Source organism: Salvelinus alpinus, chromosome 1 (genome assembly GCF_045679555.1).
Source record: "Salvelinus alpinus chromosome 1, SLU_Salpinus.1, whole genome shotgun sequence".
Classification (NCBI taxonomy): Eukaryota; Metazoa; Chordata; class Actinopteri; order Salmoniformes; family Salmonidae; genus Salvelinus; species Salvelinus alpinus.
The window spans coordinates 1,139,707-1,166,449 of NC_092086.1; the positions used below are offsets into that span (position 1 = coordinate 1,139,707).

Below are 26,743 nucleotides of genomic sequence, written 5' to 3' on the forward strand. Positions count from 1 at the left end.
ACAAACTAACACATTTCTACAGACAAACTAACACATTTCTAAAGACAAACAAACACATTTCTAAAGACAAACTAACACATTTCTACAGACAAACAAACATTTCTAAAGACAAACAAACACATTTCTAAATGATAGCCATGGTATAAAAGGGACAATCAACTCCGTGGAAGGTTAGTTCCACTCCACTAGCATGTCATGGAACATACAGTACCTTCCACATTGTTCATTGTTTTCTATAGAATGCATAGCCATCTACCTTACATAATAATAAATACAATTTATGGATTTTATACACATTTTCTTTATACTAAAATATATGTTTACAGAATATAAATGTCCATTTTTGTTTGTTGGCTGTGGTGGATTGACTGCATTGTTTGAATGGCGTGTTGGCATTTAATTAAAATAAATAATGGAATCATTCCTCTAAAACTGGCTGGTCAGCTAGCTAACACACATACAGTGCAGATAAATGATTCACATTCATTATTTTTTCACAATATCTTATCACAGCACTGGGAAACCATGGTTGCTCGACTCCCTGACCAACATGGCCGCCCTTAAGACAAACATAAGAAGGTTCAACCCATTCTAGTATTCTAATTCTATGGTCCAGAGCCACCGAAAATGTCCGTCTGTGTTGCGGCTCGGTCGGGACGGGGGATTTCGCCAGGAAATAGTACACATTTCCCCCTGAGGAAGCCAGACACAAGCCACATATTCTGACAACCTAGAGTACTATCCCCAGGAAGGAGTGTCGAGTTGGTGTGTTGGAGCGACCCCCAAAACGGAGTCTAAAGTAACTGTTCTCCCGTTGTGATGTCGGGTCCTGGGGTTCGAAGGAACGGCTCCAGCATCAAAATCCGCCTGACAGGTAGCTACCGTTAGCTAACTAAAACGCCGTGAAAGCGTTTACGGTTTCATTTTGTTTTTTTGTCGGGATTCAACCCTGTAACGGATACATTCTCTGGACAGAGTACTGCCAGCTAGCTACATTGACTAGCCTGTCATGGCGCTAGCTAAACTGGACAGGGTTCGCATCGGAACATCCGGTCTTTCTATTTACTAACATCTAACGTTAGGTACAATAGGTAACGTTAGCTAGGCCGGCGACTAACTCTTATTAGTTAGTTAAAAATAACTACACCAAACGGATAAGGATAGCTAGTTCGTGGACATTAACGTTATCTAGCTATTTAGATTGCAGGCGTCTAATATTCGCCTGATTTAACAAGCTAGTTAGTGTCTGCCATTGCAACAGCCATGTCCAAGGTGTTAGCTACCTAACGGTAACAGTTAGTCTGAATGCTAACCCGACGGCCAGCAACAACTGTTTAGTCGACTATCGACCAGTGTCCTTCTGACACGGTGGCCTAACTAGACCTAACCATAGTCCTTCCTAGACTATTCAGGAGCTATTCTAGCGAACTACTTCCCCTAAAACTGACCTGCTCTCTAACCTGGCTAACCAGCTAGCGTTTAGCGATGTAGCTAGCTAGCTAACTGATCTCAAAGCAGCTAGTTGGCAGGGTTTCTAGAGCAAATTAAGCCGCTAAACTAAGTTGACTGATGTATACTCATTAACGTTGGCTAACACCTATATCGTTTTTTCATAGTTGGCTAGTCCAACAACGTTAGTTAGCCAGACAATTCATCTGCTGGGTGTGTTTAGCAAGCATGTCACACCCAGAGTGTTGGCACATTTATTAGATAGCGCACCACACACACTGTTGCTGTGTGAACCAGTGGACTAGGCTCAGTCCAGACTGCAGAAAGACATCATCTCCATGTGAATAGAGACCCAGCCAGTCTGCATGGCTACCGTTAACTACTACAGTAACAGACATTGTTCCAGCTGTGTGTGTCAAATAAAACATGTATTTGTCACAACGCTTGGTAAACGACAGGTGTAGGCTAACAGTGAAACGCTTACTTAAGGGCCCTTACCAACAATGCAGAGAGAGAAATGGAAAAACAATAACACAAGGAATAAATACACAATGAGTACGGATAACTTGGCGAGAGAGCAAGAGACCATTTAATACTCTCAATGAGCCCAGGTCACCACAGACACACACTGAAATACACTACACACGTACACAGAATAGATGCTGAGGGGAGGAGGAGAGAGAGAGAGAGAGAGAGAAGCTGTGGGGAGGAGAGAGAGAGAAGCTGGTGGGAGGAGGAGAGAGGGAGAGAAGCTGTGGGGAGGAGGAGAGAGAGAGAGAAGCTGTGGGGAGGAGGAGAGAGGGAGAGAAGCTGTGGGGAGGAGGAGAGAGAGAGAGAAGCTGTGGGGAGGAAGGAGGTGAAGAGAGAGAGAGCGAAGCTGTGGGGAGAGAAAGGGAGGGTGATGAAGAGGGAAGCTGTGGAGAGAAAGGGAGGGAGATGAAGAGGGAAGCTGTGGGAGGGAGATGAAGAGGGAAGCTGTGGGGAGAGAAAGGGGAGAGGTGAAAAGCGAGAGAGGGAAGCTGTGGGAGAGAAAGTGAGGGAGGTGAAGAGGGAAGCTGTGGGAGAGAAAGTGACGGAGGTGAAGAGGGAAGCTGTGGGAGAGAAAGGGAGGGAGATGAAGAGGGAGGCTGTGGGAGATGAAGAGGGAAGCTGTGGGAGAGAAAGGGGGGAGGTGAAGAGGGAAGCTGTGGGAGAGAAAGGGGGGAGGTGAAGAGGGAAGCTGTGGGAGAGAAAGGGAGGGAGATGAAGAGGGAAGCTGTGTGGAGAGAAAGGGAGGGAGGTGAAGAGGGAAGCTGTGGGAGAGAAAGCGAGGGAGGTAAAGAGGCATCCGTTGATTGGCTTAGAGCAGCCTAATCACTGATCTGATTGGCTGTCAGGCTGTTTGTAGTGACATCTGTTTGGTTGACTAACAGTTGTCTGTTCTGTGTTTTTAGTCTTATGTGCCAAGAACCTTGCAAAGAAAGACTTTTTCCGTAAGTATCTCTGATCCCTCCTCTCTGTCTGTCTCCTTCTGTAAGTATCTCTGATCCCTCCTCTCTTTGTCTTCATCTCTCCTTCTGTAAGTATCTCTGATCCCTCCTCTCTTTCTGTCTCCTTCTGTAAGTATCTCTGATCCCTCCTCTCTTTCTGTCTCCTTCTGTAAGTATCTCTGATCCCTCCTCTCTGTCTGTCTCCTTCTGTAAGTATCTCTGATCCCTCCTCTCTGTCTGTCTCCTTCTGTAAGTATCTCTGATCCCTCCTCTCTTTCTGTCTCCTTCTGTAAGTATCTCTGATCCCTCCTCTCTGTCTGTCTCCTTCTGTAAGTATCTCTGATCCCTCCTCTCTTTCTGTCTCCTTCTGTAAGTATCTCTGATCCCTCCTCTCTGTCTGTCTCCTTCTGTAAGTATCTCTGATCCCTCCTCTCTCTTTCACACAATCTACTTTATTGTGTGTGTGTGTGTGTGTGTGTGTGTGTGTGTGTGTGTGTGTGTGTGTGTGTGTGTGTGTGTGTGTGTGTGTGTGTGTGTGTGTGTGTGTGTGTGTGTGTGTGTGTGTGTGTGTGTGTGTGTGTGTGTGTGTGTGTGTGTGTGTGTGTGTGTGTGTGTAGGGTTGCCGGACCCATTTGCGAAGGTAGTGGTGGATGGATCAGGACAGTGTCATTCTACAGACACAGTGAAGAGCACCCTGGACCCCAAATGGAACCAACACTATGACCTGTGAGTACACACTGAAACACACACACACTGAAACACACACACACTGAAACACACTGACACACACACACACTGAAACACACTGAAAAACACACACACACACTGAAACACACACACTGAAACACACTGAAACACACTGAAGCACACACACACACTGAAACACACACACACACTGAAACACACACACACACACACACACTGAAACACACACACACACCCACTGAAACACACACACACACACCCACTGAAACACACTGACACACACACACACACACTGAAACACACACACACACACCCACTGAAACACACTGACACACACACACACACACACACTGAAACACACTGAAACACACACACACACCCACTGAAACACACTGAAACACACTGAAACACAGACACACTATTTTCCACAAGTACATAGTGTATCCAGGCGCTCTGGGAGGGTTTGTGGGGGCTTCGCCCCTCTGGGTTTAAATGTGTTTGATGTATGATCAGGACTATAGTTGTTTTGGATATTGACTAGGTCTCTATGATCAGGACTGTTTTCTAAGAGAACATTAAACCTTTTTTAATCATTTAATCTGTCTTCTCTTGAGACTCAAATCTTAGTTTCACTGCAAGATATGAATTGCCACAATGTTTGTTCTTCAAAGGATGTATTTGACTAAAACAGAAAAATGAAGTGTACAAAGCCAACGTTATCTTGTAGAATAAATGTAAAGGTTAGATTGAACAAATACAAGGCTTGTATCAGTCTTCAACAGGGGTTGGAACGGAAATGATTTTACAATCAACAAAACCACTCCCCCTCCCCGTTTCGTTCCACTGTTCCCGAACAGCAAAATAAAGTTCTGAACCGGTTCGAACCGGTTGATATCGTTCCTTTCTATTCCTTGTTAAGCACCGAGACGGTTTCAGAGAATTCAGGGCCGTCACGGTGTGCGTTGAGTTACTGAGCAAGAGGGGCTGATTTCCTGGGGCTTCAGATGACAATCTGTTTCCCTTCCGAATTCAGGGCCGTCACGGTGTGCGTTGAGTTACTGAGCAAGAGGGGCTGGTTTCCTGGGGCTTCAGATGACAATCTGTTTCCCTTCTGAATTCAGGGCCGTCACGGTGTGCGTTGAGTTACTGAGCAAGAGGGGCTGGTTTCCTGGGGCTTCAGATGACAATCTGTTTCCCTTCCGAATTCAGGGCCGTCACGGTGTGCGTTGAGTTACTGAGCAAGAGGGGCTGGTTTCCTGGGGGCTTCAGATGACAATCTGTTTCCCTTCCAATGATGACTGTTTTATTCTACTGCTCTATCTTCTTATCCTGTTGTCCTGCTGTCCTGCTGTCCTGTTGTCCGTTGTCTGTGTCCAATAATGTCTGGGACCGTGTTTTGTTCTGCTACCACCTTGCTATGTTGTCCGTTGTGTTGCTACCATGCTGTGTTGTCATTAGTTGCTGCCATGCTATGTTGTTGTGTTGCTACCATGCTGTGTTATCATGTGTTGCTGCCATGTTGTGTTGTTGTCATGTTGTATTGCTACCATGCTGTGTTGTCATGTGTTGCTACCATGCTGTGTTGTCATCTTGTGTTGCTACCATGCTGTGTTGCTACCATGTTGTGTAGTCATATGTTGGTGCCATGTTGTGTTGCTACCATGCTGTGTTGTCATCTTGTGTTGCTACCATGCTGTGTTGTCATGTGTTGCTACCATGCTGTGTTGTCATCTTGTGTTGCTACCATGCTGTGTTGTCATGTGTTGCTACCATGCTGTGTTGTCATCTTGTGTTGCTACCATGCTGTGTTGCTACCATGTTGTGTAGTCATATGTTGCTGCCATGTTGTGTTGTCATCTTGTGTTGCTGCCATGCTTGTGTTGCTACCATGCTGTGTTTTGCTAGCATGCTGTGTTTTGCTAGCATGCTGTGTTGTCATGTTTTTGTCTTGGGTCACTCTTTAGTCTCTCTCTTCTTTAAAAATCCCAGGCCCCGTCCCCGCAGGAGGCCTTTTGGTAGGCCGTCATTGTAAATAAGAAATCATCTTGACAGACTTGCCTAATTAAAGGTTAAATAAATCAAAATGAAAGAAAAACATTTGCATAGAAGTAGGTTATTTTTTCCCTCAGCTGGGGCTCAGTCACTTGGGGCCCAGAGAGGTGAGAGGTCAGGCTCGTCTTTCACATGTCCCTGGTGCTATGCAGAATATCAGAAAGGGAAGAGGACAGAATGGAACATTGTCTTCATATGTGAATGTGTCTTTACCTATTCTTAAACCATGTGAAGGGATGGCGTGATTAATGGGGAACCAATTACTTGTCTCCTTGTCTGTACGCCAGTCACTCCCTCCTTTTCCCATTGGGGGGGAGGAGTATGGCAGTGTCTGGAAACATTGTATGTCCTCTCTGATCTTACACTTATCTTGAGATAGTGTATGACCTAGAGGCTCACTCCCCTCAGTGAGCTTGTCCAGGAGTCAAGAGGGGGTTTACTTGAGGTGGGAGTATCTAGAGTTGACAATTGATATATGCCCTTGGATGAGTTGGTGTTTTTGTACATATGAAAGCTGGTGGTTCCTTTTAACATGAGTCTTCAAGATTACCAGGTAAGAAGTTTTAGGTTGTAGTTATTATAGGAATTATAGGACTATTTCTCTCTATACCATTTGTATTTCATATACCTTTGACTATTGGATGTTCTTATAGGTACTATAGTATTGCCAGCCTAATCTCGGGAGTTGATAGGCTTGGAGTCATGAACAGCGCAATGCTTGAAGCACAGCGAAGAGCTGCTGGCAAACGCAGTGCTGTTTGAATAAATGCTTACAAGCCTGCTGCTGCCTACCACCGCTCAGACTGCTCTATCAAATATCAAATCATAGAGTTAATTATAATAAACACACAGAAATACGAGCCTTAGGTCATTAACTTCTCTCGGGTAGGGGGCAGCATTCGGAATTTTGGATGAAATGCCCAAATGAAACTGCCTGCATCTCGGGCCCAGAAGATATGAAATGCATATAACTGGTAGATTTGGATAGAAAACACTCTAAAGTTTCCAAAACTGTTAAAATAGTGTCTGTGAGTATAACAGAACTGATTTGGCAGGCGAAAACCTAAGAAAACTCCATTCAGGAAGTAGTTTTTTTTGTTGGGTTTTGTAGTTTTTTATTCAATGCCATTACAGTATCCATTGACTTAGGACTTAAATTGCACTTCCTATGCCTTCCACTAGATGTCAACAGTCTTTAGAAATTGTTTCAGGCTTGTATTTTGAAAAATGAGGAAGTAAGAGCAGTCTGAATGAGTGGACCGTAAAGTGTGTCAGATCTTTTTCATGCGCGAGGCCGAGACAGTGCGTTCCTTGTTTACCTTTTAAATTGACGATGTTATTGTCCGGTTGAAATATTATCGATTTATTTCGACTAAAAACAACCTGAGGATGGACTATGAACATCGTTTGACGTTTCTATGAACTTTACAGATACAATTTAGATTTTTTGGTCTTCCTGTTTTGACTGCGTTTGAGCCTGTGGATTACTGTAGAAAACGCGCGAACAAAACAGAGGTTTATGGATATAAAGAGACTTTATCGAACAAAAGGAACATTTATTGAGTAAATGAATGTCTGCTGAGTGCAACCATATGAAGATCATCAAAGGTAAGGGATTAATTTTATCTCTTTCTGACTTGTGTAACTCCTCTACTTGGCTGGTTACTGTTTCTAATGATTTGTCTAGTGGGCTATGTTCTCAAATAATCGTAAGGTATGCTTTCGCCGTAAAGCATTTTTTAAAATCTGACACCGTGGTTGGATTCACAAAAAGTTAATCTTTAAACCGATGTAAAATATGTTTTGTTTTCTGAATTTTTATAATGAGTATTTCTGTATTTGAATTTGGCGCCCAGCAGTTTCACTGGCTGTTGAAGATGCTAACGTCTCACGTATCCAAGAGAGGTTAACAGGTAGTCAGCCTGCCACGCAGTCTCCTCGTGGAGTGCAATGTAATCGGCCATAATCGGCGTCCAAAAAGGCCGATTACCGATTGTTATGAAAACTTGAAATCGGCCCTAATTAATCGGCCGACCTCTAATCCTGACCCGTGTGTGTGTGTGTGTGTGTGTGTGTGTGTGTGTGTAGGTACATAGGGAAGACAGACTCCATCACCATCAGTGTGTGGAACCATAAGAAGATCCACAAGAGGCAGGGCGCCGGGTTCCTGGGCTGTATACGACTGCTGGCTAACTCCATCAGCAGACTGAAAGACACGGGCTGTAAGACACACACACACACACACACACACACACACACACACACACACACACACACACACACACACACACACACACACACACACACGGCTGGGTTCCTGGGCTGTATACGACTGCTGGCTAACTCCATCAGCAGACTGAAAGACACGGGCTGTAAGACACACACACACACACACACACACACACACACACACACGGCTGGGTTCCTGGGCTGTATACGACTGAAACAGAGCAGTACCTTCTTCTCCATACAGCTAGACTGACCATAACAGCTGAAACAGAGCAGTACCTTCTTCTCCATACAGCTAGACTGACCATACCAGCTGAAACAGAGCAGTACCTTCTCCATACAGCTAGACTGACCATACCAGCTGAAACAGAGCAGTACCTTCTCCATACAGCTAGACTGACCATACCAGCTGAAACAGAGCAGTACCTTCTCCATACAGCTAGACTGACCATACCAGCTGAAACAGAGCAGTACCTTCTCCTCCATACAGCTAGACTGACCATACCAGCTGAAACAGAGCAGTACCTTCTCCTCCATACAGCTAGACTGACCATACCAGCTGAAACAGAGCAGTACCTTCTCCTCCATACAGCTAGACTGACCATACCAGCTGAAACAGAGCAGTACCTTCTCCTCCATACAGCTAGACTGACCATACCAGCTGAAACAGAGCAGTACCTTCTTCTCCATACAGCTAGACTGACCATACCAGCTGAAAAAGAGCAGTACCTTCTCCTCCATACAGCTAGACTGACCATACCAGCTGAAACAGAGCAGTACCTTCTCCATACAGCTAGACTGACCATAACAGCTGAAACAGAGCAGTACCTTCTCCATACAGCTAGACTGACCATAACAGCTGAAACAGAGCAGTACCTTCTCCATACAGCTAGACTGACCATAACAGCTGAAACAGAGCAGTACCTTCTCCATACAGCTAGACTGACCATAACAGCTGAAACAGAGCAGTACCTTCTCCATACAGCTAGACTGACCATAACAGCTGAAACAGAGCAGTACCTTCTCCATACAGCTAGACTGACCATAACAGCTGAAACAGAGCAGTACCTTCTTCTCCATACAGCTAGACTGACCATACCAGCTGAAACAGAGCAGTACCTTCTTCTCCATACAGCTAGACTGACCATAACAGCTGAAACAGAGCAGTACCTTCTTCTCCGTACAGCTAGACTGACCATACCAGCTGAAACAGAGCAGTACCTTCTCCATACAGCTAGACTGACCATACCAGCTGAAACAGAGCAGTACCTTCTCCATACAGCTAGACTGACCATAACAGCTGAAACAGAGCAGTACCTTCTCCATACAGCTAGACTGACCATAACAGCTGAAACAGAGTAGTACCTTCTCCATACAGCTAGACTGACCATAACAGCTGAAACAGAGCAGTACCTTCTCCTCCATACAGCTAGACTGACCAGACCAGCTGAAACAGAGCAGTACCTTCTCCATACAGCTAGACTGACCATACCAGCTGAAACAGAGCAGTACCTTCTCCATACAGCTAGACTGACCATAACAGCTGAAACAGAGCAGTACCTTCTCCATACAGCTAGGCTGACCATAACAGCTGAAACAGAGCAGTACCTTCTCCATGCAGCTAGACTGACCATAACAGCTGAAACAGAGCAGTACCTTCTCCATACAGCTAGACTGACCATAACAGCTGAAACAGAGCAGTACCTTCTCCATACAGCTAGACTGACCATACCAGCTGAAACAGAGCAGTACCTTCTCCATACAGCTAGACTGACCATAACAGCTGAAACAGAGCAGTACCTTCTTCTCCATACAGCTAGACTGACCATAACAGCTGAAACAGAGCAGTACCTTCTTCTTCATACAGCTAGACTGACCATAACAGCTGAAACAGAGCAGTACCTTCTCCATACAGCTAGACTGACCATACCAGCTGAAACAGAGCAGTACCTTCTCCTCCATACAGCTAGACTGACCATACCAGCTGAAACAGAGCAGTACCTTCTCCTCCATACAGCTAGACTGACCATAACAGCTGAAACAGAGCAGTACCTTCTCCTCCATACAGCTAGACTGACCATACCAGCTGAAACAGAGCAGTACCTTCTTCTCCATACAGCTAGACTGACCATACCAGCTGAAACAGAGCAGTACCTTCTCCATACAGCTAGACTGACCATACCAGCTGAAACAGAGCAGTACCTTCTCCTCCATACAGCTAGACTGACCATACCAGCTGAAACAGAGCAGTACCTTCTCCATACAGCTAGACTGACCATAACAGCTGAAACAGAGCAGTACCTTCTCCTCCATACAGCTAGACTGACCATACCAGCTGAAACAGAGCAGTACCTTCTCCATACAGCTAGACTGACCATACCAGCTGAAACAGAGCAGTACCTTGCTAGCTGCTTTGCCCTGGTACTAGAGGCTCTGTACTGGCAGCCTACAGTTCATTCTGAAAGTATTCAGACCCTTTTACTTTTGACACATTTACAGCCTTATTCTAAAATTGTTTTTTTCTACACACACCCCATAATGACAAAGGAAATACAGGTTTTTATAAATGTTTTCACAAAAAAACAACTGAAAAATATCACATTTAAATGTTGATAATTTATCAAAAGAATTTACATAAGTATTCAGACCCTTTACTCAGTACTTTGTTGAAGCAGCTTTAGCAGCGATTACAGCCTCGAGTCTTCTTGAGTATGACGCTACAAGCTTGGCACACCTGTATTTGGGGAGTTTCTCCCATTCTTCTCTGCAGATCCTCTCAAGCTCTGTCAGGTTGGATGGGGAGCGTTGCTGCACAGCTATTTTCTCTCCAGAGATGTTAGATCGGGTTCAAGTCCGGGCTCTGGCTGGGCCACTCGAGGACATTGAGACTTGTCCCGAAGCCACTCCTGCGTTGTCTTGGCAGTGTGCTTAGGGTTGTTGTCCTGTTGGAAGGTGAACCTTCACCCCCAGTCTGAGGTCCTGAGCGCTCTGGAGCAGGTTTTCATCAAGCATCTCTCTGTACTTTGCTTCGTTCGTCTTTCCCTCGATCTTGACTAGTCCCCCAGTCCCTGCCACTGAAAAACATCCCCACAGCATGATGCTGCCACCACCATGCTTCACCGTAGGGATGGTGCCAGGTTTCCTCCAGACGTGACGCTTGGCATTCAGGCCAAAGAGTTCAATCTGGATTTCATCAGACCAGAGAATCTTGTTTCTCATGTTCTGAGAGTCCTTTAGGTGCCTTTGACAAAACTCCAACCTCGCTAGGTTGCAATAGAGCCCGCTTTGCCTGATTTAGCCAACAAACTTTCCCAGCGATGTAGAAGCTGTGTTTATTACGCTCTTGTCCGCGACAATATTGACAATCCAGTATTCCAATGCGGCAATTGTTTGCTAGCGGAGGATTACAGGAATGAGGTGGCTATTCTCAATTCTGCGCGGTTAAATCCCTGTGTATTGATGAGGAAATAAAAAATTGTATGGTTGAGAGGGATGAGGCAAAAGGAATAGCAAATAAGTCTGGATGCACAACCGATTGGCAAACGTATTGCAAATTGAGAAATCGTGTGACTAAACTAAATAAAAAGAAGAAGAAACTATGCCATGAAACAAAGATAAATTACATAAAGAATGATCGTAAAAACCTTTTGGAGCACCTTCAATGACATTTTGAGCAAAAAGGCAAACTCAGCTCCATCATTCATTGAATCAGATGGCTCATTCATCACAAAAGCCACTGATATTGCCAATTAGTTTAATGATTTTTTTACAAAACATTGTTGTCTATCAACAATGACAAGCCACCGGGGTCTGACAACAACGGCTCAAATAGCCGACCAATCAGCGTATTACCAACTCTTGTTAAACGTTTGGAAAATGTTGTTTGACCAGATACAATGCTATTTTACAGTAAACAAATTGCCAACAGACTTTTAGCACGCTTATAGGGAAGGACATTCAACAAGCACAGCACTTAAACAAATTACTGATGATTGGCTGAGAGAAATTGATTATAAAAAGATTGTGGGGGCTGTTTTGTTAGACTTCAGTGCGGCTTTTGACATTATCGATCATAGTCTGCTGTTGGAAAAACGTATGTGTTATGGCTTTAAACCACCTGTTGTATTGTGGATAAAGAGTTACCTGTATAACAGAACACAGAGGATGTTCTTTGTTGGAAGCCCTTACATAATAATCCAGGTAGAATCAGGAATTCCCCAGGGCAGCTTTCTAGGCCCCTTATTGGTAGAATCAGGAATTCCCCAGGGCAGCTGTCTAGGCCCCTTACTGGTAGAATCAGGAATTCCCCAGGGCAGCTGTCTAGGCCCCTTACTGGTAGAATCAGGAATTCCCCAGGGCAGCTGTCTAGGCCCCTTACTGGTAGAATCAGGAATTCCCCAAGGCGGCTGTCTAGGCCCCTTACTGGTAGAATCAGGAATTCCCCAGGGCAGCTGTCTAGGCCCCTTACTTTTTCCCAATCTTTACTAAAACAGGTATGTCTATGTATGAAGATGACTCAACACTTAGGTGTTGGGGGATCCCTAAGGTTTTCGCCTGCCAAATCAGTTATGTTATACTCACAGACATTATTTTAACAGTTTTGGAAACTTTAGAGTGTTTTATATCCAAATCTACAAATTATATGCATATCCTAGCTTCTGGGCCTGAGTAGCAGGCAGTTTACTTTGGGCACGCTTTTCATCCGGAGGTGAAAATAGTGCCCCCTACCCTAGAGAAGTTAATAATATGCATGTCAATCTCTCCTGGCTCAAAGTGGAGGAGAGGTTGACTTCATCACTGCTTGTATTTGTGAGAGGTATTGACATGTTGAATGCACTGAGCTGCTGTTTGCTCGGACACCCATGCATACCCCACAAGACATGCAATCAGAGGTCTCTTCACAGTCCCCAAGTCCAGAACACACTATGGGAGGTGCACAGTACAACATGGAGCCATGACTACATGGAACTCTATTCCACATCAGGTGACGGATGCAGCAGGAGAATCAGATTTATAAAACAGATACAAATACACCTTATGGAGCAGCGGGGACTGTGAAGAGACACACACACCCAGGTACACACACAATAACATACACACTACTATACAGACACGTACACATGGATGTAGTGTTGTAGATATGTGGTAGTAGAGTAGTGGCCTGAGGGCACACACTGAATATGTTGTGAAATGTATTGTAATGTTTTTCAAGTTGTATAACTATGATTGAAAAGGCAATCGCATGTCTGTGCTATCTTTGTTCAGGTGCATGGTTTCTCATCTAAAATTGTATAACTGCCTTACTTTTTCTGGAGGAAGAGTAGCTGCTGCCTTGGCAGGAACTAATGGGGATCCATAATAAACCCCAGGAAGAGTAGCTGCTGCCTTGACAGGAACTAATGGGGATCCCTAATAAATACAATCCAGTTGTAGAAACATCAAGGATGATCAATGGAAACAGGAAGCACCTGAGCTCAATTTTGAGTCTCACAGCAAAGGGTCTGAATACTTATGTAAGTAAGGTATTTCTGTTTTTAAGTTTTTTTATACATTTGCAAAAATGTCAAAAAAACTGTTTTCATTTTGCCATTATGGGGTATTGTGTGAAAGGTTGGTGAGGGAAATGCTTTATTTAATTCATTTTAGAATAAGGCTGTAATGTAACAACATTTGGAGAAGTGAAAGGGAATGCCACATTTCAGTTTCTTTAGGTACCAAAAGTGTCCAAAACATGTTCAGACCTTTACAGCCGACGGCAGTTACAACGGGGGGGCTTTAGTTATGTTAGCAGATTGACATGTTCTGGCATGGATCTATAGCACACGGGTACACTACAAACTCCTCTCTCTCTTCTCTTTCTTTCTCTGCCTCTCTCTCTCTCTCTCTGTCTGTCTGTCTGTCTGTCTGTCTGTCTGTCTGTCTGTCTGTCTGTCTGTCTGTCTGTCTGTCTGTCTGTCTGTCTGTCTGTCTGTCTGTCTGTCTGTCTGTCTGTCTGTCTCTCTCTCTCTCTCTCTCTCTCTCTCTCTCTCTCTCTCTCTCTGTCTCTCTGTCTCTCTCTCTCTCTCTCTCTCTCTCTCTCTGTCCCTCTCTCTCTCCCTCTCTCTGTCCCTCTCTCTGTCCCTCTCTGTCCCTCTCTCTGTCCCTCTCTCTGTCCCTCTCTCTGTCCCTCTCTCTGTCCCTCTCTCTGTCCCTCTCTCTGTCCCTCTCTCTGTCCCTCTCTCTGTCCCTCTCTCCGTCTCTGTGTCTGTCTCTCTCTCTGTGTCTGTCTCTCTCTCTCTCTCTCTCTCCAGACCAGCGGTTGGATCTCTGTAAGCTGAATCCATCAGACAGTGATGCAGTACGGGGACAGATCGTAGGTAAGACTGACTGGACACAGGGTTTCCGATAGGAAAAGGTGGTGCCGGACAACATGACCGGGCAGATTTTTAATTTACCTCGCCCATATAATTTATATTTATCAAGGATCCCCATTAGGGGTCCAAACACATTTATTTATTTTTATTCTTTATTTAACTAGGCAAGTCAGTTAAGAACAAATTATTATTTACAATGACGGCTAAACCTGGACGACGCTGGGCCAATTGCGAATCCGGGCCAATCCGATGCGCCACCGGATGTGATACAGCCTGGATTCGAACCAGGGACTGTAGTGACGCTTCTTGCACTGAGATACAGTGTCTTAGACCGCTGCGCCACTCGGGAGCCCATTTTAGCACTGACCTTACATATTAAACAGTACATCATATAACAGTATTCCACCACTACATATCTACAATACAACATGTATAAAACCACTATACAACAATATTACCATGTACGTGTGTGTAGAGTGCGTGTCTTATCACGTGTGAGCGTGTGTCTGTGTGTCTCTTCTCAGTCCCCGCTGCTCCATAAGGTGTATTTAAATCTGATTCTCCTGCTGCATCAGTTACCTGCTGTGGAATAGAGTTCCATGTAGTCATGGCTCTATGTAGTACTGTGAGCCTCCCATAGTCTGTTCTGGACTTGGGGACTGTGAAGAGACCTCTGGTGGGGTAGTAGTTTAAACAGACCTCTGGTGGGGTAGTAGTTTAAACAGACCTCTGGTGTCTTGTGGGGTATGTGTGGGTGTCTGAGCTGTGTGTTAGTAGTTTAAACAGACAGCTTGTCAACACTTCTTACAAAACAAGTAGTGATGAAGTCAATCTCTGTGCTGTTTCATTGTTCATTTGTTCAGTCGTTTCATTCTCAACCAGGAAGCCGTTTGGGTCTTTGCGTGTCAAAAAATATACACGTTAAGTAACACTATTTGACGTGTCAAATAAGCTTGTTGACCAATCAGGACCTGAATATGTCTGCACTTCACATAATAATTTAACACGTTCATACATTTTTTTAACGTAGTTATTACACATTGATTACACTATCACTCGTATTTCATACGTCACAACGATTCATCGATACGTATGCTATGATGCTGGTGAAGTTGTCTCGTGTACCTGCAGTGCTGGTCATAAAGAAAAGCTATCTAGCTCATGGAGGCAAACAATGTTCTCCCCCAAAAACACAGCAAAACGACATCTGTTTCAGTAGCTAACTAGCTAGCTAACTATATAGCTAGGTGTCATTATCTAAAATAACCCTAATTTATAAGACAGTTCTTATTTGATTAACGGTGGTCGGACCCATCTATGTGAAGCTAGCCACAATAAGGATTAGCCACAATAGTGGACTTTGCGGTTGAGCCTTCAAAATAAAAGTATGTAATTGACAGTGATGCAAATTAATACAAATAGTAGAATTATGCAATAATTTAATAGATCATGCTAAACGAGGTTGGAATGTTATATAAAATCAACAAAAGACAATAATTAGTTAAATTTGAGAAAAATCTGCTGAAATCTCACTGGATGTATTATAGTTTAGAGTTGCATTGGGGGCATCTTTATTTCACTGTACAGCCTTTCACAACACATAACCCAGTCCGGCCGAGCATCACTAGCCAGATGAAGCTAGCTGGCTGCTTATAACGTTAGCTTTGGGCAACAAGGTTAAGTAGCTGACTAGCTATTTATTTTCATGAACTGAAGTTCAATTTCAATAGGTGAACAACAAGTGTCAACCTAGCTAATACTTACTAACAAGGATTCCTAAATCATTGCTAAGAATAATGAAAATGACTGCAGTTTCTACTGGTCATTGTTTTCAGGCTGGTTGTATTGGTGCTAGCTAGGTACCAAGCTAAAGCTAGCGACCCCAGAAGATGCCGTTGAACAAATAATGCTTTATTACCAAAACGGTATTGTGAACACATCGTTCGTGGCCGGTGTTTGCTTGTTTGCAGACTTGTTTTGTACAGCTTTGACAGTGCTACTGATAGTGGTGGTGGCGCACGTGCAAATTCACAACACACAACATTCTATAATAGAACTGTGTCATTTGACATGTCAAATTAAAAGCTTATTTAACGTGTCAAATAGTATCTTTTAAACACGTAAAGACCCAAACGGCGTTCCATAGTATGTTGTGAAGCTAATAGCAGTGACGCTATTACTGTGTAACTCCGGTAGGGCAACATCTGAAAAATAGCGCACCTGGTAGTGTGTACCGGTGCTCGACCAGTCGGCGAATGCCAACATCACCCACGACAGAGAACGTTTGATTGGTAATGAATTCCATTATCTTGTCGTTAATGGATTTCACCTTTGAGTTGTCTCTCTGAAATGTTCTTACTCTTTCAAATGCCTGCTCGACTTGTTGACTGCTCGATCCACACAGCAGACATTGTGGGCTAGGTTGGGAATGCTGTGTTGCACGTGTAGTGAACATTTTTACGTGGCGTCATTACGCCGTGTACCTACGTTATATAGGTATGTACGTCAGCTTTGACATCGATTTTGCACATCGGCTTTAAACTAGAATTCAGGCCGATACCGATGTTGGCATTTTATAGTTAATATCGTCCGATTCCGATATATGTTCACCGATATATCGTGCATCCCTAGTACAAACATTATTGGGCACAGACAACAGCACAAAGGGCAAGAAGGTTAGAGACAACAATACATCACGCGAAGCAGCCACAACCGTCAGTAAGAGCGTCCATGATTGAGTCTTTGACTGAAGAGATTGAGATAAAACTGTCCAGTTTGAGTGTTTGTTGCAGCTCGTTCCAGTCGCCAGCTGCAGTGAACTGAAAAGAGAAGTGACTAGGATTGTGCCGTTGGCTTCTGGACAGTGAAAGAAAGTTGATATGAAAAACAATTCAACAGGAGAGAAATGCTGGTTTCAATGGCCTATTCGGAGGACTTTATAAAAGAATTGCCTCCACGTTTCCGTGATAGCCTGCCTACCGCTGCCTATACACTTGAATAGTGAATGGGAGGCGCTCATCAATTACCATTTGGAAAATAAAAATAGTAGCTCTTTTTTAAAGCATGGCCATCAAAACTGTTTTTAACACGCCATTTGCATTTATAATTGTTGCACAATGACTGCTTCTAGAATGGCCCGTTTCAGTCCAGCAGCAACAACGAGCTGAGGCGCTGCAGCAGCAGTGGTATTCTCTATAGGCTCCGTATGCTGTGTGTTAATAAGGGCAATCAGATGCATGACGACTAGGACAATACTATTTAAAAATGTATTTAGGGTTAAGGTTATCATAAGAGTACGGGTTAGGGTTAATGTAAAGGTTAGGGTAAGAGTACAGGTTAGGGTAAGAGTATGGGTTAGGGTTAATGTAAAGGTTAGGGCAAGAGTATGGGTTAGGGTTAATGTTAAGGTTAGGGTAAGAGTATGGGTTAGGGTAAGAGTACGGGTTAGGGCAAGAGTATGGGTTAATGTTAAGGTTAGGGTAAGAGTACGGGTTAGGGTTAATGTAAAGGTTAGGGTAAGAGTACGGGTTAGGGTAAATAGGATTTTGAATGGGGCTGAATTGTGTGTCCCCACAAGGTTAGCTGTACCAGACTGTGTGTGTAATGTGTGTTAACTGTGTTTTCCAGTGAGCCTCCAGACCAGAGATGGTTTGGGCAGTGGAGGACCTGTGGTCGACTGTAGAGGACTGTTGGAGAATGAGGGGTGAGGATCCTTCTGTGGTTCTGTGTGTTGGAGGGCTCTCTCACTGTGTGTGTGTAACAGGGGTGTGTGTACGTAACAGGTGTGTGTGTGTGTTGTGTGGTGTGTGTGTGTGTGTGTGTGTGTGTATAGGCCTGTGTTTGAGAGCTGTTTCAGTGAGGAGCCGCTGCCGTACTCAGACGCCACGGGCGCCGCTGGGGGCGGGACCTGTCCACCGGATTCACCCAACCAGGAGAACCGGCTCCAGGCTCAGCGAATCAGAGGCCAGGATTCCCAAAGACACACCCACACCCCTCAGAACCGACTGCATGGCAACCAATCACCTGATCTGCCTGAGGGATACGGTGAGAGAGACAGAGAGAGTTTGTGTTATTGACAAACGGTACAGGGCCAGGTGTGTGTTATTGACAAACGGTACAGGGCCAGGTGTGTCTTATTGAGCAGGGCCAGGTGTGTGTTATTGAGCAGGGCCAGGTGTGTGTTATTGACAAACGGTACAGGGCCAGGTGTGTGTTATTGAGCAGGGCCAGGTGTGTGTTATTGAGCAGGGCCAGGTGTGTGTTATTGAGCAGGGCCAGGTGTGTGTTATTGAGCAGGGCCAGGTGTGTGTTATTGAGCAGGGCCAGGTGTGTGTTATTGAGCAGGGCCAGGTGTGTGTTATTGAGCAGGGCCAGGTGTGTGTTATTGAACAGGGCCAGGTGTGTGTTATTGAGCAGGGCCAGGTGTGTGTTATTGAGCAGGGCCAGGTGTGTGTTATTGAGCAGGGCCAGGTGTGTGTTATTGAGCAGGGCCAGGTGTGTGTTATTGAGCAGGGCCAGGTGTGTGTTATTGAGCAGGGCCAGGTGTGTGTTATTGAGCAGGGCCAGGTGTGTGTTATTGAGCAGGGCCAGGTGTGTGTTATTGAGCAGGGCCAGGTGTGTGTTATTGAGCAGGGCCAGGTGTGTGTTATTGAGCAGGGCCAGGTGTGTGTTATTGAGCAGGGCCAGGTGTGTGTTATTGAGCAGGGCCAGGTGTGTGTTATTGAGCAGGGCCAGGTGTGTGTTATTGAGCAGGGCCAGGTGTGTGTTATTGAGCAGGACCAGGTGTGTGTTATTGAGCAGGGCCAGGTGAGTGTGTTATTGAGCAGGGCCAGGTGAGTGTGTTATTGAGCAGGGCCAGGTGAGTGTGTTATTGAGCAGGGTCAGGTGTGTGTGTTATTGAGCAGGGTCAGGTGTGTGTGTTATTGAGCAGGGTCAGGTGAGTGTTATTGAGCAGGGCCAGGTGTGTGTTATTGAGCAGGGCCAGGTGTGTGTTATTGAGCAGGGCCAGGTGAGTGTTATTGAGCAGGGCCAGGTGTGTGTTATTGAGCAGGGCCAGGTGTGTGTTATTGAGCAGGGCCAGGTGTGTGTTATTGAGCAGGGCCAGGGGTGTGTTATTGAGCAGGGCCAGGGGTGTGTTATTGAACAGGGCCAGGTGTGTGTTATTGAGCAGGGCCAGGGGTGTGTTATTGAACAGGGCCAGGTGTGTGTTATTGAGCAGGGCCAGGGGTGTGTTATTGAGCAGGGCCAGGGGTGTGTTATTGAACAGGGCCAGGTGTGTGTTATTGAACAGGGCCAGGTGTGTGTTATCGAACAGGGCCAGGTGTATGTTATTGAACAGGGTCAGGTGTGTGTGTTATCGAGCTGGGCCAGGTGTGTGTTATCGAGCTGGGCCAGGTGTGTGTTATCGAGCTGGGCCAGGTGTGTGTTATCGAGCAGGGCCAGGTGTGTGTTATCGAGCAGGGCCAGGTGTGTGTTATCGAGCAGGGCCAGGTGTGTGTTATTGAGCAGGGCCAGGTGTGTGTTATTGAGCAGGGCCAGGTGTGTGTTATTGAGCAGGGCCAGGTGTGTGTTATTGAGCAGGGCCAGGTGTGTGTTATTGAGCAGGGCCAGGTGTGTGTGTTATTGAGCAGGGTCAGGTGTGTGTGTTATTGAGCAGGGTCAGGTGTGTGTGTTATTGAGCAGGGCCAGGTGTGTGTTATTGAGCAGGGCCAGGTGTGTGTTATTGAGCAGGGCCAGGTGTGTGTTATTGAGCAGGGCCAGGTGTGTGTTATTGAGCAGGGCCAGGTGTGTGTTATTGAGCAGGGCCAGGTGTGTGTTATTGAGCAGGGCCAGGTGTGTGTTATTGAGCAGGGCCAGGTGTGTGTTATTGAGCAGGGCCAGGGGTGTGTTATTGAACAGGGCCAGGGGTGTGTTATTGAACAGGGCCAGGGGTGTGTTATTGAACAGGGCCAGGGGTGTGTTATTGAACAGGGCCAGGGGTGTGTTATTGAACAGGGCCAGGGGTGTGTTATTGAACAGGGCCAGGGGTGTGTTATTGAACAGGGCCAGGGGTGTGTTATTGAACAGGGCCAGGGGTGTGTTATTGAACAGGGCCAGGTGTGTGTGTGTTATTGAGCAGGGCCAGGTGTGTGTGTGTTATTGAGCTGGGCCAGGTGTGTGTTATTGAACAGGGCCAGGTGTGTGTTATTGAACAGGGCCAGGTGTATGTTATTGAACAGGGTCAGGTGTGTGTGTTATCGAGCTGGGCCAGGTGTGTGTTATCGAGCTGGGCCAGGTGTGTGTTATCGAGCTGGGCCAGGTGTGTGTTATTGAGCAGGGCCAGGTGTGTGTTATTGAGCAGGGCCAGGTGTGTGTTATTGAGCAGGGCCAGGTGTGTGTTATTGAGCAGGGCCAGGTGTGTGTTATTGAGCAGGGCCAGGTGTGTGTTATTGAGCAGGGCCAGGTGTGTGTTATTGAGCAGGGCCAGGTGTGTGTTATTGAGCAGGGCCAGGTGTGTGTTATTGAGCAGGGCCAGGTGTGTGTGTTATTGAGCAGGGCCAGGTGTGTGTGTTATTGAGCAGGGTCAGGTGTGTGTGTTATTGAGCAGGGTCAGGTGTGTGTGTTATTGAGCAGGGCCAGGTGTGTGTTATTGAGCAGGGCCAGGTGTGTGTTATTGAGCAGGGCCAGGTGTGTGTTATTGAGCAGGGCCAGGTGTGTGTTATTGAGCAGGGCCAGGTGTGTGTTATTGAGCAGGGCCAGGTGTGTGTTATTGAGCAGGGCCAGGTGTGTGTTATTGAGCAGGGCCAGGTGTGTGTTATTGAGCAGGGCCAGGGGTGTGTTATTGAGCAGGGCCAGGGGTGTGTTATTGAACAGGGCCAGGGGTGTGTTATTGAACAGGGCCAGGGGTGTGTTATTGAACAGGGCCAGGGGTGTGTTATTGAACAGGGCCAGGGGTGTGTTATTGAACAGGGCCAGGGGTGTGTTATTGAACAGGGCCAGGGGTGTGTTATTGAGCAGGGCCAGGTGTGTGTGTGTTATTGAGCAGGGCCAGGTGTGTGTTATTGAGCAGGGCCAGGTGTGTGTTATTGAGCAGGGCCAGGTGTGTGTTATTGAGCAGGGCCAGGTGTGTGTTATTGAGCAGGGCCAGGTGTGTGTTATTGAGCAGGGCCAGGTGTGTGTTATTGAGCAGGGCCAGGGGTGTGTTATTGAGCAGGGCCAGGGGTGTGTTATTGAACAGGGCCAGGGGTGTGTTATTGAACAGGGCCAGGGGTGTGTTATTGAACAGGGCCAGGGGTGTGTTATTGAACAGGGCCAGGGGTGTGTTATTGAACAGGGCCAGGGGTGTGTTATTGAACAGGGCCAGGGGTGTGTTATTGAGCAGGGCCAGGTGTGTGTGTGTTATTGAGCAGGGCCAGGTGTGTGTGTGTTATTGAGCTGGGCCAGGTGTGTGTTATTGAGCTGGGCCAGGTGTGTGTTATTGAACAGGGCTAGGTGTGTGTTTTTGAGCTGGGCCAGGTGTGTGTTTTTGAGCTGGGCCAGGTGTGTGTTTTTGAGCTGGGCCAGGTGTGTGTTATTGAGCAGGGCCAGGTGTGTGTTATTGAGCAGGGCCAGGTGTGTGTTATTGAGCAGGGCCAGGTGTGTGTGTTATTGAGCTGGGCCAGGTGTGTGTGTTATTGAGCAGGGCCAGGTGTGTGTTATTGAGCAGGGCCAGGTGAGTGTTATTGAGCAGGGAATGGGGTTGTAGAAAGGAACAACCAACAAGGGAGGCTGTTTTATCTGAATGGGGTGTGTGTGACCTTTCTGTGTAATGTGTGTTACAGAGCAGCGCACCACGGTCCAGGGACAGGTGTATTTTCTTCACACACAGACGGGAGTCAGCACCTGGCATGACCCTCGCATACCCAGGTAATATTACCCTAAACTTAACATTAACCCTACTTACTACCCTCTACCCTTACTATCCTACCCTCTACCCTTGCTATACTACCCTCTACCCTTACGATCCTACCCTCTACCCTTACTATCCTACCCTCTACCCTTACTATCCTACCCTCTATCCTTACTATCCTACCCTCTACCCTTACGATCCTACCCTCTACCCTTACTATCCTACCCTCTACCCTTGCTATACTACCCTTACTATCCTACCCTCTACCCTTGCTATACTACCCTTACTATCCTACCCTCTACCCTTGCTATACTACCCTTACTATCCTACCCTCTACCCTTACTATCCTACCCTCTACCCTTACTATCCTACCCTCTACCCTTACTATCCTACCCTCTACCCTTGCTATACTACCCTTGCTATCCCACCCTCTACCCTTACTATCCTACCCTCTACCCTTACTATCCTACCTTCTACCCTTACTATCCTACCCTCTACCCTTACTATCCTACCATCTACCCTTACTATTCTACCCTGTACCCTTACTATCCTACCTTCTACCCTTACTATCCTACCCTCTACCCTTACTATCCTACACTCTACCCTTACTATCCTACCCTGTACCCTTACTATCCTACCTTCTACCCTTACTATCCTACCCTCTACCCTTACTATTCTACCCTCTACCCTTGCTATACTACCCTTACTATCCTACCCTCTACCCTTACTATCCTACCCTCTACCCTTACCCTTCTACCCTCTACCCTTGCTATACTACCCTTACTATTTTACCCTCTACCCTTACTATCCTACCCTCTACCCTTACTATCCTACCCTCTACCCTTACTATCCTACCCTCTACCCTTACTATACTACCCTTACTATACTACCCTCTACCCTTACTATCCTACCCTCTACCCTTACTATCCTACCCTCTACCCTTACTATACTACCCTTACTATACTACCCTCTACCCTTACCATACTACCCTCTACCCTTACTATCCTACCCTCTACCCTTACTATACTACACTCTACCCTTACTATACTACCCTTACTATACTACCCTCTACCCTTACCATACTCCCCTCTACCCTTACTATACTACCCTTACTATACTACCCTCTACCCTTACCATACTACCCTCTACCCTTACTATCCTACCCTCTACCCTTACTATCCTACCCTCTACCCTTACTATCCTACCCTCTACCCTTACTATACTACCCTTACTATACTACCCTCTACCCTTACCATACTACCCTCTACCCTTACTATCCTACCCTCTACCCTTACTATCCTACACTCTACCCTTACTATACTACCCTTACTATACTACCCTCTACCCTTACCATACTCCCCTCTACCCTTACTATCATACCCTTACTATCCTACCCTCTACCCTTACCCTTCTACCCTCTACCCTTGCTATACTACCCTTACTATACTACCCTCTACCCTTACTATCCTACCCTCTACCCTTACTATCCTACCCTCTACCCTTACTATCCTACCCTCTACCCTTACTATACTACCCTTACGATCCTACCCTCTACTCCTACTATCCTACCCTCTACCCTTGCTATACTACCCTTACTATACTACCCTCTACCCTTACCATACTACCCTCTACCCTTACTATCCTACCCTCTACCCTTACTACCCTACACTCTACCCTTACTATTCTACCCTTACTATCCTACCATCTACCCTTACTATCCTACCCTGTACCCTTACTATCCTACCTTCTACCCTTACTATCCTACCCTCTACCCTTACTATCCTACCATCTACCCTTACTATCCCACCCTGTACCCTTACTATCCTACCTTCTACCCTTACTATCCTACCCTCTACCCTTACTATCCTACCATCTACCCTTACTATCCTACCCTGTACCCTTACTATCCTACCTTCTACCCTTACTATCCTACTTACTACCCTTACTTTCTTACTCTCTAACCTTATTATCCTACCCTGTATTCTAACACCCCCTACCTCTCCTACCCTCTATTCTAACACCCCCCTACCTCTCCTACCCTCTATTCTAACACCCCCCCCCTACCTCTCCTACCCTCTATTCTAACACCCCACTACCTCTCCTACCCTCTATTCTAACACCCCACTATCTCTCCTACCCTCTATTCTAACACCCCCCCCCCTACCTCTCCTACCCTCTATTCTAACACCCCACTACCTCTCCTACCCTCTATTCTAACACCCCCCCCTACCTCTCCTACCCTCTATTCTAACACCCCCCTACCTCTCCTACCCTCTATTCTAACACCCCACTACCTCTCCTACCCTCTATTCTAACACCCCACTACCTCTCCTACCCTCTATTCTAACACCCCCCCTACCTCTCCTACCCTCTATTCTAAACCCCCCCCCCCCCTACCTATCCATCTATCCTACCTCCCCACTACCTCATCCCTTACCACCTTACCTGAATTGGAACGCATCCAGTTGGAAGGCTTAGAGCTCAGTAAGGTGTGTTGTGATTGGTTTAGAGCTCATTAAGGTGTGTTGTGATTCGTTTAGAGCCCAGTAAGGTGTGTTGTGATTCATTTAGAGCTCAGTTCAGTGTAGAGGTCAGAAAGGTGTATTGTGATTGGTCCAGGCACCTGATAGTGAGGTGTGTTGTGATTGGTCCAGGGACCTGATAGTGAGGTGTGTTGTGGTTGGTCCAGGCACCTGATAGTGAGGTATGTTGTGATTGGTCCAGGCACCTGATAGTGAGGTGTGTTGTGATTGGTCCAGGCACCTGATAGTGAGGTGTGTTGTGATTGGTCCAGGGACCTGATAGTGAGGTGTGTTGTGATTGGTCCTGGCACCTGATAGTGAGGTGTGTTGTGATTGGTCCAGGGACCTGATAGTGAGGTGTGTTGTGATTGGTCCTGGCACCTGATAGTGAGGTGTGTTGTGATTGGTCCAGGGACCTGACCAGTGTGAGCTGTGAGGAGTTGGGTCCGCTGCCGTCCGGCTGGGAGGTGAGGAGCACGGTGTCGGGACGGATCTACTTTGTGGATCACAACAACCGAACGACGCAGTTCACTGACCCCCGGCTGCACACCATCATCAGGTACACACACACACACACACACACACACACACACACGTAGACACACACACACACACACACACACACCATCATCAGGTACACGTTCTGTCCATAGAACGTTATTTTAACTCATCTGTCCATAGAACGTTCTTTTACCTCATCTGTCTATAGAACGTTCTTTTAACTCATCTGTCCATAGAACGTAATTTTAACTAATCTGTCCATAGAACGTTCTTTTAACTCATTTGTCCATAGAACGTTCTTTTAACTCATCTGTCCATAGAACGTTCTTTTAACTCATCTGTCCATAGAACGTTCTTTTAACTCATCTGTCCATAGAACGTTCTTTTAACTCATCTGTCCATAGAACGTTCTTTTAACTCATCTGTCCATAGAACGTTCTTTTAACTCATTTGTCCATAGAACGTTCTTTTAACTCATCTGTCTATAGAACGTTCTTTTAACTCATCTGTCCATAGAACGTTCTTTTAACTCATCTGTCCATAGAACGTTATTTTAACCCATCTGTCCATAGAACGTTCTTTTAACTCATTTGTCCATAGAACGTTCTTTTAACTCATCTGTCTATAGAACGTTCTTTTAACTCATCTGTCCATAGAACGTTCTTTTAACTCATCTGTCCATAGAACGTTATTTTAACCCATCTGTCCATAGAACATTCTTTTAACTCATCTGTCCATAGAACGTTCTTTTAACTCATCTGTCCATAGAACGTTCTTTTAACTCATCTGTCTATAGAACGTTCTTTTAACTCATCTGTCCATAGAACGTTCTTTTAACTCATCTGTCCATAGAACGTTCTTTTAACTCATCTGTCTATAGAACGTTCTTTTAACCCATCTGTCCATAGAACGTAATTTTAACTCATCTGTCCATAGAACGTTCTTTAACTCATCTGTCTATAGAACGTTCTTTTAACTCATCTGTCCATAGAACGTTCTTTTAACCCATCTGTCCATAGAACGTTCTTTTAACCCATCTGTCCATAGAACGTTCTTTTAACCCATCTGTCCATAGAACGTTCTTTTAACCCATCTGTCCATAGAACGTTCTTTTAACTCATCTGTCCATAGAACGTTCTTTTAACTCATCTGTCCATAGAACGTTCTTTTAACTCATCTGTCCATAGAACGTTCTTTTAACTCATCTGTCCATAGAACGTTCTTTAACTCATCCAGTTATTTAGTGTAAAGGGGGGCAATACTTTTTTGAAACAGGAATTTGGTGTTACATAACTTTGTTAATTAAATAAATAAAATAATAAAATATATTTTTTGTTATTTGTAAACTCAGGTTTATCTAATATTATGTTTTGGTTGAATATCTGCTAACATTCCGTATCAAAGACATGTAAATAAATCCTAAAGGGGAGAAATCCACTGTGTTTCTCCAGCCAACACTCCCAGGTGAAGGAGTCGTCTCAGCCACTGGGTGGGGGAGGCGGGAGAGAGATGGAGGTGGGAGGGGAGGAGGGAGGAGAAGGGGAGGTGACACTGCGTTATGAGAGAGACCTGGTCCACAAACTGAAGCTGCTCCGA

At 45.7% G+C, this 26,743-nt stretch overlaps 1 protein-coding gene across 2 annotated transcripts in view; it reads left to right on the forward strand.

Moving 5' to 3' along the window:
• The first annotated feature begins 594 nt into the window (after positions 1-594).
• Positions 595-26,743, forward strand: part of smurf1 (SMAD specific E3 ubiquitin protein ligase 1) — a 67,009-nt gene continuing 40,860 nt past the window's right edge. For both annotated transcript variants that reach the window (XM_071390442.1, XM_071390450.1), the window contains exons 1-10: positions 595-874; positions 2,883-2,921; positions 3,536-3,644; positions 7,764-7,897; positions 14,195-14,260; positions 17,885-17,960; positions 18,090-18,301; positions 22,057-22,141; positions 25,059-25,205; positions 26,599-26,743. The exon at positions 26,599-26,743 is cut by the window's right edge and continues 72 nt beyond it. In XM_071390442.1, coding sequence (XP_071246543.1) covers positions 820-874; positions 2,883-2,921; positions 3,536-3,644; positions 7,764-7,897; positions 14,195-14,260; positions 17,885-17,960; positions 18,090-18,301; positions 22,057-22,141; positions 25,059-25,205; positions 26,599-26,743 — 1,068 coding nt within the window. In that variant the 5' untranslated portion in view covers positions 595-819. The remainder of the gene's footprint in view (positions 875-2,882; positions 2,922-3,535; positions 3,645-7,763; positions 7,898-14,194; positions 14,261-17,884; positions 17,961-18,089; positions 18,302-22,056; positions 22,142-25,058; positions 25,206-26,598) is intronic.